General features: G+C 38.7%; 1 protein-coding gene across 1 annotated transcript; it reads left to right on the top strand.

Annotated features, from left to right (window-relative positions):
• Window positions 1–530: 530 nt before the first annotated feature.
• On the top strand, window positions 531–13,769 carry LOC126335645 (translocating chain-associated membrane protein 1). Its single transcript, XM_049999104.1, has 7 exons — window positions 531–1,071; window positions 1,430–1,731; window positions 2,991–3,206; window positions 3,291–3,400; window positions 3,483–3,630; window positions 8,701–8,861; window positions 12,410–13,769. Exons 1-7 carry the CDS (start codon window positions 943–945, stop codon window positions 12,502–12,504), a joined length of 1,161 nt encoding a protein of 386 aa, XP_049855061.1. The 5' UTR covers window positions 531–942; the 3' UTR covers window positions 12,505–13,769.
• Window positions 13,770–17,747: the final 3,978 nt, after the last annotated feature.

The raw sequence follows: 17,747 nt of genomic DNA, 5'->3' as shown, positions 1-17,747 counted from the left end.
TTGGGCATCAATTTTGTTCTATTAATGTAAAACCGAAACAATTTTTCGTTTCCAGATACCTGCCTTCGCTTCTGGTAGAATACTCAATGGAAAAAAATGTCCAAGTCTTTATGGAACATTTGCAGTTTCCGACGAAAGCAAAGCATAGTAATAAAGTAAATATGAAGAAGAAACAAAAGCACGAGTCCACTACTATAATCGAGCGTTTGAGGGAAAAATTGGTTACCTCCTTATATTAGCAGATGACAACACAGTCAAAACTTTTTTCTCGAAAATCTTCACGTTACGTGACGTTACATGACGGTACGTTGACGGCCTACGTGAATGTTAACATTTGAAAAGCATTGTCAAATATTTTGACGTGACGTGACGGCCAGGGTGAATTGATCGTCACGGTTTCGCGATAAACCCAATACTTTAATATTCAAAACTGCTATTGAAATGATTGCTACGGATATAATAAATTCTGTTTATAGGCACAAAGTAGGTATTTCTATTTTATGGTTATAACAACACCACGCCGGTGTTGTTAGTTATAAGCAAAGGGTTTTGGTACTCATATAATATCATAGATACAATATTATCCTGATTTTTTTTACATCGACTATCGATACATCAGTCACGTTGACAAACCAATAGTGTTGAAAACTTTTGAGGTGCTTTACCATTGTTGATCTTCTTAAATTGTATATTAGCCAGCACAAATTTATTTCAGAATTGCAGGCCACAAACTCCGTAACATTGTAAACTGGGACCCTCATTTATCTACAGCAGTGCCAACACAACATCCGGTACTGACAACTCGTAAGCTGCGTGGTGTGTGGGGGGACAACACACAGCTTCTGTTCAGGGGCAGACTGCTACTTCCTTTTGCCGGACGTGCGCTTCGCACAGCTGTTTGGCTGTTAACCAGCTGCGAGTACTGGGTACGCAAACTCGAAGATGGGACTTAAACCAAGAAAATCGTCGTCAAAAAATCCACCAATCTTTAGTCATGAATTTTTCATTCAGAATCACGCAGATATTGTATCTTGCGTTGCAATGGTGTTCATTATTGGTCTTATGATACAGGTAAGTTGCGCTGATTCAAAGTGTTCTTGCTTGTGTTGTAGGTCAGTATGGTATCAGCATTTTACACTCTTTTGATTGAACTGTTATACACATTAAGCGTTGTTGGCATAAATATTTTGACTTTTGTCCATAAAATCTCTGACAGTCGCTGTACATATGTAGCTAGGCACCGATGAAGAATGTTGCAGTAAACAAATGTTGAGCAATTACACTGTTGCATCTCAATTTAAATTATTTAGAACCATGGGAACACAATGAAAAGCCGATGGTTTTTTTATTTATTTATATAAGAGACATTCAGTTGTCATATATTTTATGCATATCAGAAATACCAAAATTATTTCTTTCTTTGTTATAGGTGACATCACCGTTTGCCTATATGTTCATTGCTGTTCATCATAATGTAACGCAGGAGACCGAAACCCCACCTGGTGAAATACCTGTGGTGCATTATACGTATGGCTTGAAAGATTTGTGTGCTGTTTTCTTTTACTTCCTTATCTGCATTGTAATGCATGCTATTATACAAGAATATGTACTGGACAAAATAAGCCGCAAATTACACCTGTCTAAAGTGAAACACAGGGAATTCAATGAGTCAGGGCAATTGATAATATTCTATCTCCTCTCAGTGCTGTGGGGTGGAGATGTGATATTCAGGTTAGTAGTGACAAATTACTATCTAATACTCTGTAGCCAAAATTGTTGTAATGTTACACTCTTGTTGACAGTAGGTATGCATATTGCCCTTCAATGTAAAATTTATTCTTAAGTGCATTGTGTGTTTGGACTTGGTTTTACTACCAGCTGGCTATTTGCTTGTCATTGTTCTGGGAAGTTCACTTTCGAGGAAAATGTGATATGGTTAATGTTTGTCATTGATTATATATGCTTCTCTTATTCCCAAACTGTTGCTTTATTAACTTTTAGCTATTAGTCATATATGTGCTGTAACTGACTGAACCCAGTTAATTTCTTATGTGTATTTGTTACATTGTAGACATGTTGGAAAATTCAGTAGTTTGTTTTCATTACTGTTAGTAGTGATGAGAGGAATGTTGCATTAAATATATAATGGGGTATTTATTCATAATGCCATTTATTATTATATGGAAGGTGGTGTCAAGCTAGGATGATACACCTGTGGCAACCATTCATTGGTCTTCAGATTAAAAATGCAGGTAAATTTGAAGAAAATATTTTATGAACAAGACATTCTAACCGTGCTGAACTATGGCTCTGAGACTGAATGTTCAAAAAAAGTTGATGGTGCAGTGGAATGCAGGAAGCAGGAGAAGCATGCCACACTGTTCTGACAGACACATCCAGAGAGTCTCTGGAATCAGCTGGCAGGGAGCAGCCCAAGATCATGCCAGCTAATGAGAACTGCTGCAAGCCTACCTCAACATGTTTCAAACTTGAAGAGGCCTCATTGTTTTGTGTCAGAAATGGGTGTTCTGTGACTAGATAGAATTTGTCAGTGGGATATATTTTAAATGAACTTAGTGGGGACGGTGGTGTTATGAAGTCTGTATTGTAATCGAGCCTCATGGGTAAATTGCCAGAAATGTGCATTATTCAATATAAATGTTGCTCAAAGTACAGAATAACCAAGGTATTAGCACCACTATATTGACTGTATTCTCAAATCTGGAGCACCAATACTCCAAAAGTAAGATAATGGATTCACATTTGAAAAACGTGAGTGGATTTTCTCCATTTAGCAAAATATATGCGTCACATCATTACTGTTCTATCAGAAGATGCTCAAAATGGAACAAATGTGTGCTCAAGCTAAACTTTTTTTTAAATTTTATCATGTTTAAAGATTCGATGTTTGAAAAATTGGTTATTTTACTTTGAACGCCTTCCCATTTTTTTATACTTTAGCTGAAAATTCTTTTTTTTTTTTTTTTTAGGGAGGAGTATTTCATGAACATATCCTTGCTGTGGGATGGATACCCACACAACACAATGGTATTCATGTTCAAGTTTTTTTACATTATACAACTTTCCTACTGGCTCCACTGTTTTCCAGAGCTATACCTGCAAAAAACAAAAAGAGAAGATATGCCAGCCCGTATTAGACTGGCAAGCATTTCTCTTGTTTACATTCTTGCAGCATACTTACTAAAGTAAGTTTTTAAATGAAATAATATTTATTTTTATTTGTGTGTGATTTCTGTCTAATTTCTAATGACCACTGTTGTTGATTTCAGCTTCTCTCGTGTTGGAATTTGTCTGTTAGTTCTACATTACAGTTCTGAGGGCATGTCACATGCTGCCAAACTCTTGCATTTCATTGACAAAAGTGAAAATGACAACACAGGTAACTGTTATTTCTTAGTGTTCACTTTTGCGTCACTAATATAATTTGTTGGATTTTAATAACACGTGCCTTATTCTTACAGTTGGTTTCATGGTTGCAAATGTGATGTTTGTTATTGTGAGACTGGGTTCCATAATTCTATCGGTCCTGACCTTCTGGTATGGCCTGGCACTCAGTGACAATCAAGGACTCGATATTGCGACAGGAAATTTCAACATACCAGTGATAAGGCAAGTATAAAACAATGTAAGACATATTAAAGATTTGTACTTGGGATGTGAAGAGCTCGTGTCTGTTAGAGAGATAGAAGTGGGTGGTATTTGGAAAACCAGTAAATACATTACGTCTACTGTAAGTGTTGTTTTTTTTCCTTATTTTATTGCAAAGTAAATTTGATTATCATTTATTGTTCTTGTTTCTATGTTCAATTCCTTTTTTGTACTTACATTGTGGTTTAGAACACTATTGACACATTTGAATCTGAAGCAGTTGGGATAAGTCTGTAGAACGTTACATTTGAGACTATTTGCTTCACCATCGAATCTGTTGACACCTACATCAAAAACCTCTCCAATGCTTTTCTCTCCTCCTAATTCAGAAACAAATCTTCCAGGTAGGGTCCTTCACTCATCCTCTGATTAACACAGCTCCTGCTTCCTAAAAGCTTGGCAGCATTGCCCCCACACCCAGCCATTGAAAATCTCTGTGCATTACTCCACCAAGGCTATAACTTTCTAGAGGTGAAATGAGTTTCTCTCTCCATGATACGTATGTCAGACTCCACCCACTCTCATCTTCCTAGCCACAGCAACATTCTGCTCAAGCCTTGTGCTTTTGCATTAAAGGAGACCACTCACTGAAAAGCAGAAGTGGTGAGTCGTTGGTAGGCACACAAGATGAAAGGAAACTTTCTAGCTTCCAGAGTGATATTTTTTCAAGGTAGAGTAAAATGCGGCTCCAGGGGGAAGAGGGACTGGCAGCAGAAAAGGGGTGTGTAGTGGCTTGAAGGGAGACAGCCAGTTTGCTTACTAGTAATGTGGGATGGAGGGGTGGCAAGTACACAGGCTAGATATGTGATGCATAGTTTTCGGAGCCAGTGGAGAGCGCCACATGCTGAAGGTGATATGAGGATTGAATTGGTTGGTGAACAGGACAGACGAAGTGGAAACTGTTGAGTGGATGCTGTAAGGATAGTGTATTACCAGAGGTGGAGGACAGTATGATTAGTGGAACAAAGAAAGTGTTGCAAGGTTAACTCCCATCTGCATAGTTCAGAGAAGTGGGCGGCAGAGGAAGAATCCAGATGGCTGGGGGTGTGAAACAAACATTGAAACTGAGCATCTTGCACCCAATTGCGCGTTGTGCCTCTGGATGGTCAGCTTTGTTCTTGGCAACAGTTGGCAGTGGACATTCATCCTGGTGGGCAGCTGGCTGGCAGTCATACCGACAAAGCAGAGTGGTGTTTGCAGCAGAGTTGATATATGACACGGCTGCTTTTAAAGACAGCCTGGCCTCTGTTGGAGTCTGGAGGACATTGGGAGAGGTAGGTGTGATAGTGGCAAGGCCATCGACAACAGATGTGTTGTCAACAAGATCAGAAATTGGTTCAGTCGGAGCACTATAGCCAGCTAGAAAGAGACATCCAAGATTGTTGGATGTGTGGATTTTGGGGAGGTTGTAGATGATGGATGTGTGGGGTGTCGTTGCTGTGAGAAGGGAAATGGACTTGGGAGAGGCTCTGAGAAGGGCTAAGGATTTCAGTAGAAGGTGGCAGGTGGGTTATGCTGGGCTTCTGGGATGGGATCACTGTGGCAGCACTTGTAGTCGGCGAAGCCAGCCTGTTAGCGGAGGCCTTCTGCGAAGAAGTCACTGTCTCATCACGATAGTAGACTGCATGGAGGATGCCTTTATCATCTTTGCCACTGTTGAACACGATTTCTCCAAACGTCCTTCAGACTCCAAACCCACCACCTCATTCCTTACACAGTCTAAATGCTGCCACCACCACTACCATAAATCAGCTACAAACGAGCAACCCCTCTCCCTCCGAATCACCCTATGTCACCTTCAACTGGAACAGGTGAACCATATGCCATATCAGGACTTTGATTATCTGTTATTGTGCCCTGAAGTGTGGGACATCCTACTGAAGACCCTTCCTCTTGAAGTGATGTTCCATCATATACCCAATCTACAGAACATTTCAATCCATCCCTATGCTGCTCCCACTACCAACCCGTTGCCACAGGTGCCAAATCCCCATTTTACACCATGGTGCAATACCTGCCCAATAAATCCACCCTGAACTTCCTAATCCAGTCCTGTCACATTCATATCTCTCCCCCCCCCCCCCAACCCTCCCCTCCTCCTTCTCAGCCAGAGGCTGGGCCACCTGTGAAAGCAGCCATGTTGTACACTAACTCTGCTGTTAACACTTCTCAATTTTTTTATGAACTGCCAAATTATTGCCAAGAACACATTTGACCACCCAGTGGTACAACATGCAGGCGATCACAATATTCCAGTTTCAGTGGCTGCTTCACAAGCTGAGCCATCTGCATCTTTTCCTGCACTACCAGCCTCTCTGAATTGCACAGTAGGGAGCTGTTCATGCAATTCATCCTTCGCTCACATAATTGTCGTGGCCTCAATCTTTGACAAACAAGTGTCGCCACAGCCTCCACCCAACAGTTTGTTTCTTCCATCCTGTCACCCTCTTGCTTTGGTTGATTTACAAAGTCCTGCTCTTCATTTGGAGAAACCCCCTCAGTAAATTATGAACAAGTTCTGTTTTAAGTCAAAACAGTGAATGCTACCCAGTCCCTAGTGTTGCCCTCGTGTAAAAAAAACTTCAAAGATATGCCTGTTACTGTAATACCCCATGGGAGTTTGAATGTGGTACGGTATTCCATTTTCTTCACCAGGGCTTAATGGTGCATATGGTTGAAGAACTGTGCAAACACTTGAAGATGTGAGAGGTCCACTTTGTACTTGGTGTATGTTGAGGGCCTGTCAGACATCCAGGTTGATAAGAATTGTCATCCTTGCTTTTGAAGGTGTTCGCATCCTGAGAAATCAAAACCACGGTGTATCATTGTAAAGTGAAGTCATATTTCCCACTCCAATGTGGTGCTTTAAATACCAGCAGTTCGTTGAGCATATGTCTTCCAGTTGTACAGAGGACCTAATTTGTGCAGATTGTATTTGGCAACTACATGAAAACACGCCATGTGGGCTGTTACCTTTCTGTTTTACTTGCATAGACGGCAGCCCTATCTGATCCTACTACCACAACCTTAAGGTCTCTGATACTCTCTCACATTTTGAAGCTTAGGAAAGGTACAATCACTTGTATCCTGTATCAGTGGCATTGACTTCTGCCACAATTGTGATAGGCCATCGGCAGTACCTTGAGTATTTACTCTCTGCTTTCCCTCCACATAGACCTCTGGTAGTCACACATGTAAATGAGCCCATAGGGGAAGTACGCTTTCCTCTCTTGCAGTTCCAGCAGTGCAACCTTCTGGGACCATCACATCTGGCTAAGCAGCAGCTTCATCTCTTGGTGACAGGGTTCATGGTATGAAACTTTCTTGGAAGAAATTTGCAGATCAGCAACGCAGCATTAGCCAGTGGCTGAAGGAACTGCTGGTGGCGGTTTCTGGGACTGTCCCCTCTTCATTTACTATCCCCACAGCAGATAAGTCCTCCCAATAGTCCCCACCCTTTAAAGTAGTTTGAAAAAAGAAGAAATCACAGCATGAGGCTACTCTGGTGATTGAGGAGGTGCCAGGTCGCCCATCCCCTTCCCTCCGCATCATCACCGTCCAAAGCCCTATTCATCAATGCTGTTCCACTGCCACAGATGACAGACAGTGAACCTGCGGTGAGCTTCCCTATGGCACCTTTACACCTAACCAGGTCACCCTCAACAAAATAATTAAGTGGAACTGCAATTTCTATTAGTCACCTATAAACAAAAACAAATGTATCTGGCTCTGTGATTGTGTTGCTCTCCAAGAAAAGCATATTTCACTGATGATTGTTCTCCAACTCTTAGAGGTTACCATAGATTCTGTCTTTCTTCCCTAACCCCTCCTTTCTGTTGAGGATTTCAGTGCATATAACATACTGTGCGGGCATACCGTATTTCCTGGAAGGGGCCTTCCGATTGACCAACACCTTTCAAATCTTTCTCTGATACCCTTTCGTACTGCCCATGAAACTTTTTTGGTTATCAACATTACAATCTTTTCCCCAATCTTGACACTTCATTACAATGGTCGCTATATGATTATCTTCGTGACAGTTATTATTTTCTGGTGACCTGGCACTTCCGTGTCACCGCCTGACAGACCAATTTGTGTGTTGGACTCTGTCATCACTCTTGTCCCCTCTCTGACACAATGCCTTGATTAGTTTGTTGGAGACTTTTCTGATGCAATCACCAGTGCTGCTATAACTGCTATCCCCCTTTCTATAGGATCTCTGCATAGAAGGCCAGTACCATGGTGGACCAAAGACACTGCAACACGTATTTAAGGCTATTGAAAGGCCCTCCCAATTTCTCATGGTACACCCTGCAGAGACTGTCCTCAACACCTTAAACTGGCTCTGTGCAAAGACTTGCCACATAATTAAATGCTGTAAGAAGGAATGGTGGGCTAAGTTATGTCGTCTACCGGGTCACCACAGAACAACTGTTCCAGTTCTCCTTTGTGCTGGTATTTCTACAGATGCACTGGTTCGGGCTGGATGCCTCGCAATTCTTGTTTTTTATACTTTCTTGCACTAAGTGAACTGGTTGAGACCATACAAAAACAACCAGTTTGATTTCAGTTGCCTGAGACAGCAGTCGGTGTTTTTTTTTTTTTTTTTTTTTTTTTTTTGTGTGTGTGTGTGTGTGTGTGTGTGTGTGTGTGTGTGTGTGTGTGTGTGTGTGTGTGTGTGTGTAGGCCTTAACGGCCGAAAGCTATAATTATGAGAGTGTTTTTGTGCTGTCTGTCGGCGACTCAGCATCTCCACTATATGGTGAGTAGCAACTTTCCTCCTCATTATATTACAATAATCAATTAGGTGGTTAAGATACTTTACCCACTCGTTTTGCAGATATAGGCAGCTCTTTTACTGTAAGCCTCTTCATTGTTTTCTTTTTTCCGTTGCTTTCTCACCGTAGCAAGCCATATTAATTAATTATTTGTGTGTTTATATATCATAAAAATGTAGCTTGGCAGTATTAAAATGATGCTCCTTGTAATGGCTAGTAGATATTCATTTTGGATGTCTTTCTATGTTATCAGGATAGCAGCATTGGTAGCAGTTTGCACGCTACAGGCCTGGCTGATGTGGAACTTCATCACACAGCAGCTGAAGAAGCTGCGAGAACAGGCTGCACTGCAGGCCCCTGCACGAAAACCCAAGCAGGACAAGCGAGCCGCCAGCAAGAAGAAGAAGGAGGAGCGTAAGTTAAAACCAATTCTTTGACATGTATGATCAAAACGTGACAGGAGTTTTTGTTTTTCATCAAGAATCTTTATTTATTCATCATCAGTGTCAACTTTATTGCCATTCAGAATATTCCTCTTCGGATGTAATGCACTTGCACCAGCACTTCCTCCATTCTTGGAAGCACCTCTGACTCACTTTTCATTATGGTGTTCAGCTTCTTCAGTGATTCTGTTTTGATTTGATTAGTGATGGCAAAACAATGTCCTTTCATGGTTCTTTTCAGCCTTGGCAATCGAAGGACGTGGCACCGGGCCATGTCTGGTGAATACGGTGCCTGAGGCAACATAACGGTTTTGTTTTCTGCCAAAAAAATCACGAACCAGCATTGAACTGTGAACAGGAGCATTATTGTGATGCAATTTCCACAGGAGATTCTGCCACAGTTCTCTCCATTTTATTCAGATTGCTTCACACAAGCAGTGCGTAACTTCCTGGTAGTATTCCATATTGACTGTACGACCCTAAGGCAGGAATTCATGATGCACTATTCCATTGCAATCAAAGAAAACAGTGAGAATAATCTTCACATGTGATCAAACTTCCCAAATTTCTTTCGCTCTTGATTCTTCAGGTGGTTTCCATTTATACGGATGGGCCTTAATTTCAATATCATACTCGAATACACAGGTTTCGTCACCTGTTATAACCTTCTTTAGAAGTTTTGGATCATTGTTGACCTTAATTAAGCAAATTCCTGTGTGGGTGTCTTCACAACATTGTTTTTGGTCAAAATTCAACAACTTCAGAACAAACTTTGCTGCAACATTCTTTCATGCCCAAAACTTGCAAAATATTTGATTGGCCTGAGACAGACGATACGGTGACATCAGCTACCTCTCTGATGATGATTCAGTCATTTTTCCAGAACCATTTTCTTTACTACTTTCACATTGTCTGCAGCAATAAATTGATGTGCTAGGGCATCCAGGACAGTTGTAGTTTTCAATGTTTTCTCTACCTCTTTGAAGTGTATACACCACTTGTAAATTCTTGTTTTACTCATAGTAGTCGCCAAAAGCACAGTCAATGTTTTTAATGTGGTGTTACACTTTATTCCATTTTACTAGCACTTTATTGCATTTTTCTAGCAAAATTCAATACATTTCTTTGATCCATCTTTTTTGAGAGTAAAAATTCACTGAGCACTTGAAAACACATGTAACATTTTCGACCGTCAATAAAAGCTGAAAATTCAAAACATTTGAAGATACAAACATGCATCAGAAACATGTTTAACAACAGGATAAAAAAAAATTAAAAAATGGGATGTTTAAAGCCCACAAGATTTTAAAAAAAATCCTGTTAAATTTTGATCACATGGTGTACATGCTGAAATATTTTATGTTTTCATTACTACTACTCCTCTGTCCCTATTGGGTGAGATGTTAAAGTGCTCAAGACAAAGAATCCCTATCAGCCCATCAGGTTTTTTGCTGTGTCCTTAAACCATTATCTGGTTAAATGCTTCTTTCAACTATAACATTTTAAATCTAGCCTTCCTTCCTCCTCACCTGCACATGAAATACTTCGTATGTTGTCTTATTAACAGACTTATTTCAGAAACTACTTCTGCAGCTGTATCCTTCCAAAAATATATAATGACAGCATGATGACATAACTATGATGTTCTAAATACTATTTTGTTATTGAAGAACCAATATTGCATAACTGACCCTGAGTTGATATGCTGCATGAATGTGTAAGCACATGCATCCAAGGCACACTGTTCTTGCTTGTTCTTATAGCTCAATGTGACAAAGCAGTTCTTAAGTCAAGAAAATTGACAGTGTTCCACAAGGCGATCTTTTCATCAGAAACAAAATCATTGCTCATTTGAAAGTAAGAACTTGTTTTTGAGATGAACTGATAGCTACCAACCACAGCACCACTACCAGTCTTATGCAGGTATTCTGGCATTTTGCTGGTGTTGCAACCTCCCTATAGAAACCAGCAGCCTCATGGAAGTTCTCACACTTCATTTACACAATTTTTTGCCCTTTCTCGATTGTGTAGAATTTAAACTCACATTTACCTTATTTGGCTAGTGTAGGTTTCTTACAGCTTTGTTTTCATTGTAAAGAATTGGTCAATTGGTCATTCACCAAGTGTGCTGAATCAAATATGCTAACCAATTGGATTCCAGAAAATCAGAAAAACATGTTACATGGTTTTATTTCTACAATAGTGATTTGCATGTGTCTTAGACTTTTTATTTGCCATCATGGTAGGTTTTAATGTGTTGGTTGTGATCGTACAACTTTCATTTCAGTATAACATTAGAGAAAAGGATAAATTGCTACTGATCTCATAAGAGTTTGTTTCATGGCAGACAGACACAATGATAGATTTCAGTGTTATAAACTGGACATTCAGATTTCCATTTAATATACTTCCTCACTGGCACAGAGTCTTTTGTAAAGGTGCAAATTTCTTTTGGTATGCAGGATGGGAACCATCTAACGACGCTTTGGTGTTTGTATCTTTTGTGAAGCCATGTTTCATAATATTTGACATAAAATTCTATACATATTTAATAAATTAGATAACTTTAGAATATTGTATTAATAAGAATTATTAAATTCATAATTTAGTACAGAGTTTGGCCAATTATGGTCCTTTGTGCAGAAAGTTCTCAGCCCTGCTTCAGAAAATACTGTTCAAAATAAATAATTCAGTACTCAGCCATGGAGCTCAACTACCATTTATCTGGATAAATTGATATTAACTGCCCAAAATAGTAAGGAGATTACATAGTATCTTTCCAAGATGTCCTGCCAATGATGGTATAGCTGCTTACAGGGATGTGTCATACCATTTCTTAGAAAAGGAGGTCTTAACAGATAAACATACAGATATTCATATAACAAAGACAATTAAAAAATCCATTTAATATAATTACAGATTAATAGTTTTAGCAACCTTTCGTATACTGTGAAATCTTGCTTTTTGCCAAATTTCATAATTCTAGATCAACGGGAAATACTCCATAGGTTTTAATGAGTGGATCAGTGAGTATATGTGACATAAATGGCTGTATTTTTTATTGCATTGACTTAGAAGCTTCAAATTTTTACTCGTGCAGGGGAATGATTATCTTAATGTGTGACGTAAATTTGTTATCCCTTCCCATTCATGAGAAAAAGGGTTTTCGATGCACGGACAGACCAAAAAGTGATAGAAGAGTTCTATTGTTATGGATTGAGGTACCAAACCCTAAAAAGAGTAAAAAATAAATGTGTACTTCCATGTTCAGAGCATTTTGCTCCTAAAGCTGAAACCATTGAAGATAGAAAAATGCAGTTATTTTATGAATGTGGAGTGAGAGCACATTACATTGTGACAGCACATACATCGTTATCTTAAAACTTACATCCATAAGGCTTAGGCATACTTTTTAGCTTTATCCCTGCCTCATTTTATTTTTATTTTTCGTATTCATTTATATTGAACATTTTGAAACAAGTAAGGAAGTTCTTTTAACATTTCATTCGTTGTTTACAGACAAACGCAAAGAGGAAGATGATGAACTGCCAGAAGTGGATCAAAATACTAAGAAGTCTCTACGATCCAGAGCTACTGCAGTGAAGTCCAAATGATACAGACACTGTGGTAGAGATAAATCATGAACATCACATTCCATCTTGTTGATAGCAGAAGTTTGCACACATTTTCATACCATCATACATCTTCATTTGGTTGTCAGTGAGAGTTTGCACAGTTTGTGAAAGTTAACAGGTCAAAAAAAAAAGAGCTCAGTTATTTCCATGGAATCAAGCAAAGGCAGTCCTTCATTGTTACAGATGCTGTATGTCTTTCACTCCTTTTCATTCAGAATGAAGTCACTGTCTTTTCACTTTTTTCTGCTGTAATCAGTTTACTTTTCTGTCAGTGGCCATGTATATTTGCTGGAGGAGCATGAGAGACCTGGTTGATTATGGTCATCATTAAACTTGTTCATTAGCAGTGAAAACTGAATTGAATATGAATTCATTAAGTGCTAGATGTATCTTTAATGAACACATGGAACATAACTCTAAGCATGTGTGTGAAAATTGTTTTGTGTGGAATTCAAGGAGCTTGCTTTTATCTGACACATCTAACTGTTCACTATATAGGTTTTTGGACAAAATTGTTTTTCTGATTGCTACATTTTCAGATAGATTTATCTCAAAAGTTTAAAAAAAATTAAAAACATTAATGAAATTTTGATGTTAATGCTTGATGCTCAGATCCCTGGATTCTGTGTCTTACTAGCTACATTGTCAACTATAGAAAGTAGCAGTAATGCTTTTGTTATCAAATGTAATGAAATGCTGAGGCATAGCTGGGTGTAGTTCCTTTTGCTCTCTCCCCGCAATGTCATGTTTAAATGTTTTTATGAGCTATTATATAGTTCATATACTGCAACTGTGGACTGTGACATTATAGTACATTTTTCATTGGAAATTAATTGAAGCAAATGTAGAACACTAGCAGGGTGAGTAAAGCTCCCGTGTTCGAGCTAAGGTAATGTAATGTCGTTGTGTTTTTATGAATTGCGTGTATGTTAGATTCCTGATATTGATAACCTTTTTAATGCTTTTAAATGAAATTTTTCACGAATGGTTTCTATTAAACATTGTCTTCATTGGTGTGAATGGAATTGCAAGATACATATCTGAAAATTGTCTTTATATGGCAATGGTGCAATAATGTTTCATGTTGTGAACATGTCTTAAAATTCTGTTATATTGATTGAAGTTTCATTGTATCTATACAGATTCAGGCTCTCTTGACAAGCTGAATAAAGATGCTACTGTGTGAATAAACTGGTTATGATTTTTAACCATTATAATGACTGTTAATAAAATTCAGAATGAAATATTTTGTTCTTGACCATCCTATTATCACATTTTAAATGACATTGCTAAGCTCAATGCTTTATGAGACACATTTAACATTGATGGGTCCAGTATGTAGCAGCCTGTGAAAACATACCACATTTAACAAAATTCAGTAGATTAGAATGGTATTGGTTTAACAAGTGTAATAGTAAAAAAACAACCCTGGGTAATACTAGTACTTAGCCAGCGCTAACATAGTAACAGTAATTAGTAAAAGTGAAATTACTCAGTCAGCAGGAGAATATTACCATCACTACTTAGTGAGACCCAACAATATGCCAAATGAGTATGTCATAATTAATGATGATTCAAATAATTAATTTATTCATGGCTCTGACTTTCAAGTGTGACTCGTAAATTTTCTAGCAAGCAAACTTTTCTGTAAGACTGTTACGGTTATTGGGTCATTATACCTAAAATGTTGGATTTTGGAAAAAAGTTAGATGAATTAAGAGAGAACACATGAAACGTCCCCTTTGAAAAATTTATACACGACTGTGCTTAAACTGACAAACAATATTTTTAGCGCAACGCAATCTGACTTTCAAAAATCCCTACAAAAGAATGGCCCTGACTAACATTAACCTATACGTTTCACAAATCACTTACCTCACAAAAATCTTCGTTACTCAAGCTACTGCAATACAGCGAGCGCCACTACTGCCAGCTAACTAAAAGTTTCAAACTACGGAAGTCACTAACTAATGATAGGCACAGTTAGCAAATGAAAGATTTTAATAGAGAACAAACAATGTATTTACCTTTATAGTCATATAAATCAGTTCATGACACCAATTCTTACAAATTTCAAAACTCCACCATATCTCTCCCCACGTCCACCACTGCTGGCGGCTCACCTCAAACTGCGCAACGCTACGCGCTGTTAGCATCCAGCTGCCGCTGCCCAACACTACAATGGCGAGTCTTATAACAATGCCAACCAGCCACAGACTGCATACGGCACAGCCAGTGATTTTTCATACAGAGCGCTACGTGGCGTTACCAATAAGAAAACGTATACAGCCTACTTACACACAAAAGTAACACTTAAAAGCCTTCTGGCCACTATAATCATAGTAGGATAGATCTGGTAAAACGTAAATAATTAAGGAGTAAAGGAGACCACTCACCCAAAAGCAGAAGCATTGAGTTGTTGACAGGCCATACAAAAATAATTTCTTTTTTATTATTATTTTTCTAACATTTGGAATGAATACTTTCTCAAGCTAGAGTACAGGTAAAGAAAAGCAACAAACACGCAGACGTACATAGTGTTTGCAGTTGACAACGTGTAGCGGTACAGGTGCGTGTGAGTTTGTGCTCTACCTTGAGAAAGGATTCATTCTGAAAGCTAGCCAGTTTTGTTTCTTTTTTTTTGTGTGTGCCTGCTGATGACTCAACACTTCTGCTTTTTGGTGTGTGATCTCCTTTACTCCTAAACATTTTATATTCATATATGCCTTTTATTTTTATAAGGCGTAAGGTAGCCAGAATTCAGCAGAACTGTGAAGGGCATGACTGTAGAATTTTGTGTACAAACAGATGTTCATTCATTCACTCACTATTCATTCATACACCATTTTCTCCATATTCCATTGTGAAGGAAGGCCTTCAGATATGTGGAAGAGTCAAAATACTCATTAACAGGCAGAAACAGTTGCTGGAGGCTGCTTCTGTAAAGTACACTCACAGCAAACTGTGATCTGTGCTAATCTACTCACGTCAATAATTATGGGAATTAATGAGAGATTAGGTTATGAGTTTATTCACACCAGAATAATCAGTTACCTTGAAATAGCCACTGTTCCTCCTCTTATACTACTCAGTCAGGGTTTTTATGTAATACTTGGAGCATTTGCATAACTTTACAGTCCTGATATCAAAAAATATCAATTTGAACAGCGGGAAACGGGTAGGATCGTTGCTTACAGGCTTTTTGAGACATGGTCTTGGAGGATAGCCCTAAAGATTTTATGGACAGAGAAAATTGTGTATAAAGAACTCTTCAACCAAAAGGGAGCAGAGACTGTTGTGGGGAACCATCAAGGACTGGAGGGTGTGATGGCTGGGTACCTTTACAGACATTACCCCTTCATATGATATATGCCAAAGATGGAGAACAATAATTAAAAAAAAATACATTAGAGCTGTGCAGAGTTTATATCCCTGATTCCAGTTATTCTGATCAGTTGCAGAAAGACCTATTAATGAGAGATTCTTGTACTTTGTTTCTGATTGTTTGGGGATTTTCAAGCTTCAGCCTGTTCAAAGTACATACAGACATAACATTGTACACTGATATAGCTGAGTGAGGTACTGGCCTCAGTTTTAGGAGGATTATCTCATGCTGTGTCCGACCGTCCTAATTTAAGTCTTCTGATATTTTCCTAAATCATTTGTCAGATGCTGAGAGAGGTGAAATAGTATTCAGCTTGTTTGTTTGATTGTGGTAGTATGAGTTGTGGACTTTTTCACTGATTAGTGCAGCTTCTGCTCGAACACAAGGATTCAGCACTAAATTAATTTCTGTAAATAAATACCACACTTCTCAGGTACACACATGCAAATATATTATTCCAGTTCAATACAAGGTTCTTAATACAAATACTATTGGCTTTGTAACAGAATTGCAAACATTACTATAACCTTACAGTTCAACATCAGAATTAGGAGAATCAATTTGGCAGTTCAGAATAATATGGCAATACAATCTTCATGTGTCTTCCAAAGTCTATTGCGTCACTGTTCATCTTTGGCTTTAGTTGAGAGCCAATGTTTTCCTCCAACCTGGGTCATCAGTACTGAGAGAGTACAGAAGTGCCCCCACATGTGCTACTTCGCACCAAGTTACTGTGATCACTGTCCCATCTTGAGGAAGGCCCTTGTCATCTGTCTTGCCACACGAAATTAAATAATAAATTTGCACAGCAGTTGCACTGTCCACAAGTCATTATACTGTTTTAATCATTCGTTTGCATAGAGTTACACATCGCTGTGGCATGGTGCATGTTTCAAATAGTCTTTTGTCTGGATAATGGTACATCTGGATACGGTCACCGACCTGGTGTAGCAAGATACGTGATTCATATGATCAATTGACACATTTCCATTGATCCGCAGTCCAACCCCTATGATCCTACATCTGCTGTAATCTCAACTAATGATGATGTTGGGTCACCATGAGAAAACCTAGGTGTTGTCTACCATGGTGCCCACATTCAACAAGGTGCACTGAACGGCGTCCCCCAAAAACACTTGTGCCTGCGTCAACATTGTACTCAGTCATCATATCTGCCACGGATTGCTGCCTGTTGTACTTTACAGAGCAAACAAGCCTCTGACCAAGTTCTGTGATGAGTCATGGATGTCCAGTATCTTGTCACCTCCTTGCAACTTTACCATTTGTCTACCACATTCAGTAGATGCTCATGACTGTAGCAGACCAATTTCTCCTTTTCCGAGATTATTATTCCCAGGTGCTGGGCCATAACAATCTGTGCTTTGTCAAAGTTGCTTGAGTCAGTGGATTTATCCATTTGTGACCTATATTGTCACAAGAATGATTCCTCATTTGTCTGTACTCCGCTTATATATTTTCCTTATTGCGCTACATGCACCCGCATTTCCATCAGGCAGCATTCAGTCTCGCTGTTGGCAGTGCTCATAATGTTTTCTCTCTATATGTATATTGATATTGATTGTTGAATCTGTTTTATAAAAACTTTTCACTTTGCCAAGCCTAGAAGTTCTATCCTGTCAGTATAAAAAGAAATCACTGCTTTAATCTTGGATATTTATCTCATGTCCTTGATAACATTGTGGATTCTTGTTACCCATAAGCATAGTTTTTAGAGAAAGATGACCATTTGTGCCAGTGGTGCACTTTTTTATTTGTCACAGCTATCTCATATATATATATATATATATATATATATATATTCTGCAGTTTTTCTGTT

The sequence above is a fragment of the Schistocerca gregaria genome, chromosome 1 (genome assembly GCF_023897955.1).
Source record: "Schistocerca gregaria isolate iqSchGreg1 chromosome 1, iqSchGreg1.2, whole genome shotgun sequence".
In the NCBI taxonomy this organism is placed as follows: domain Eukaryota; kingdom Metazoa; phylum Arthropoda; class Insecta; order Orthoptera; family Acrididae; genus Schistocerca; species Schistocerca gregaria.
Note: the sequence above shows the minus strand (reverse complement) of the source record. Positions and strands in the feature narration are given on the sequence as shown.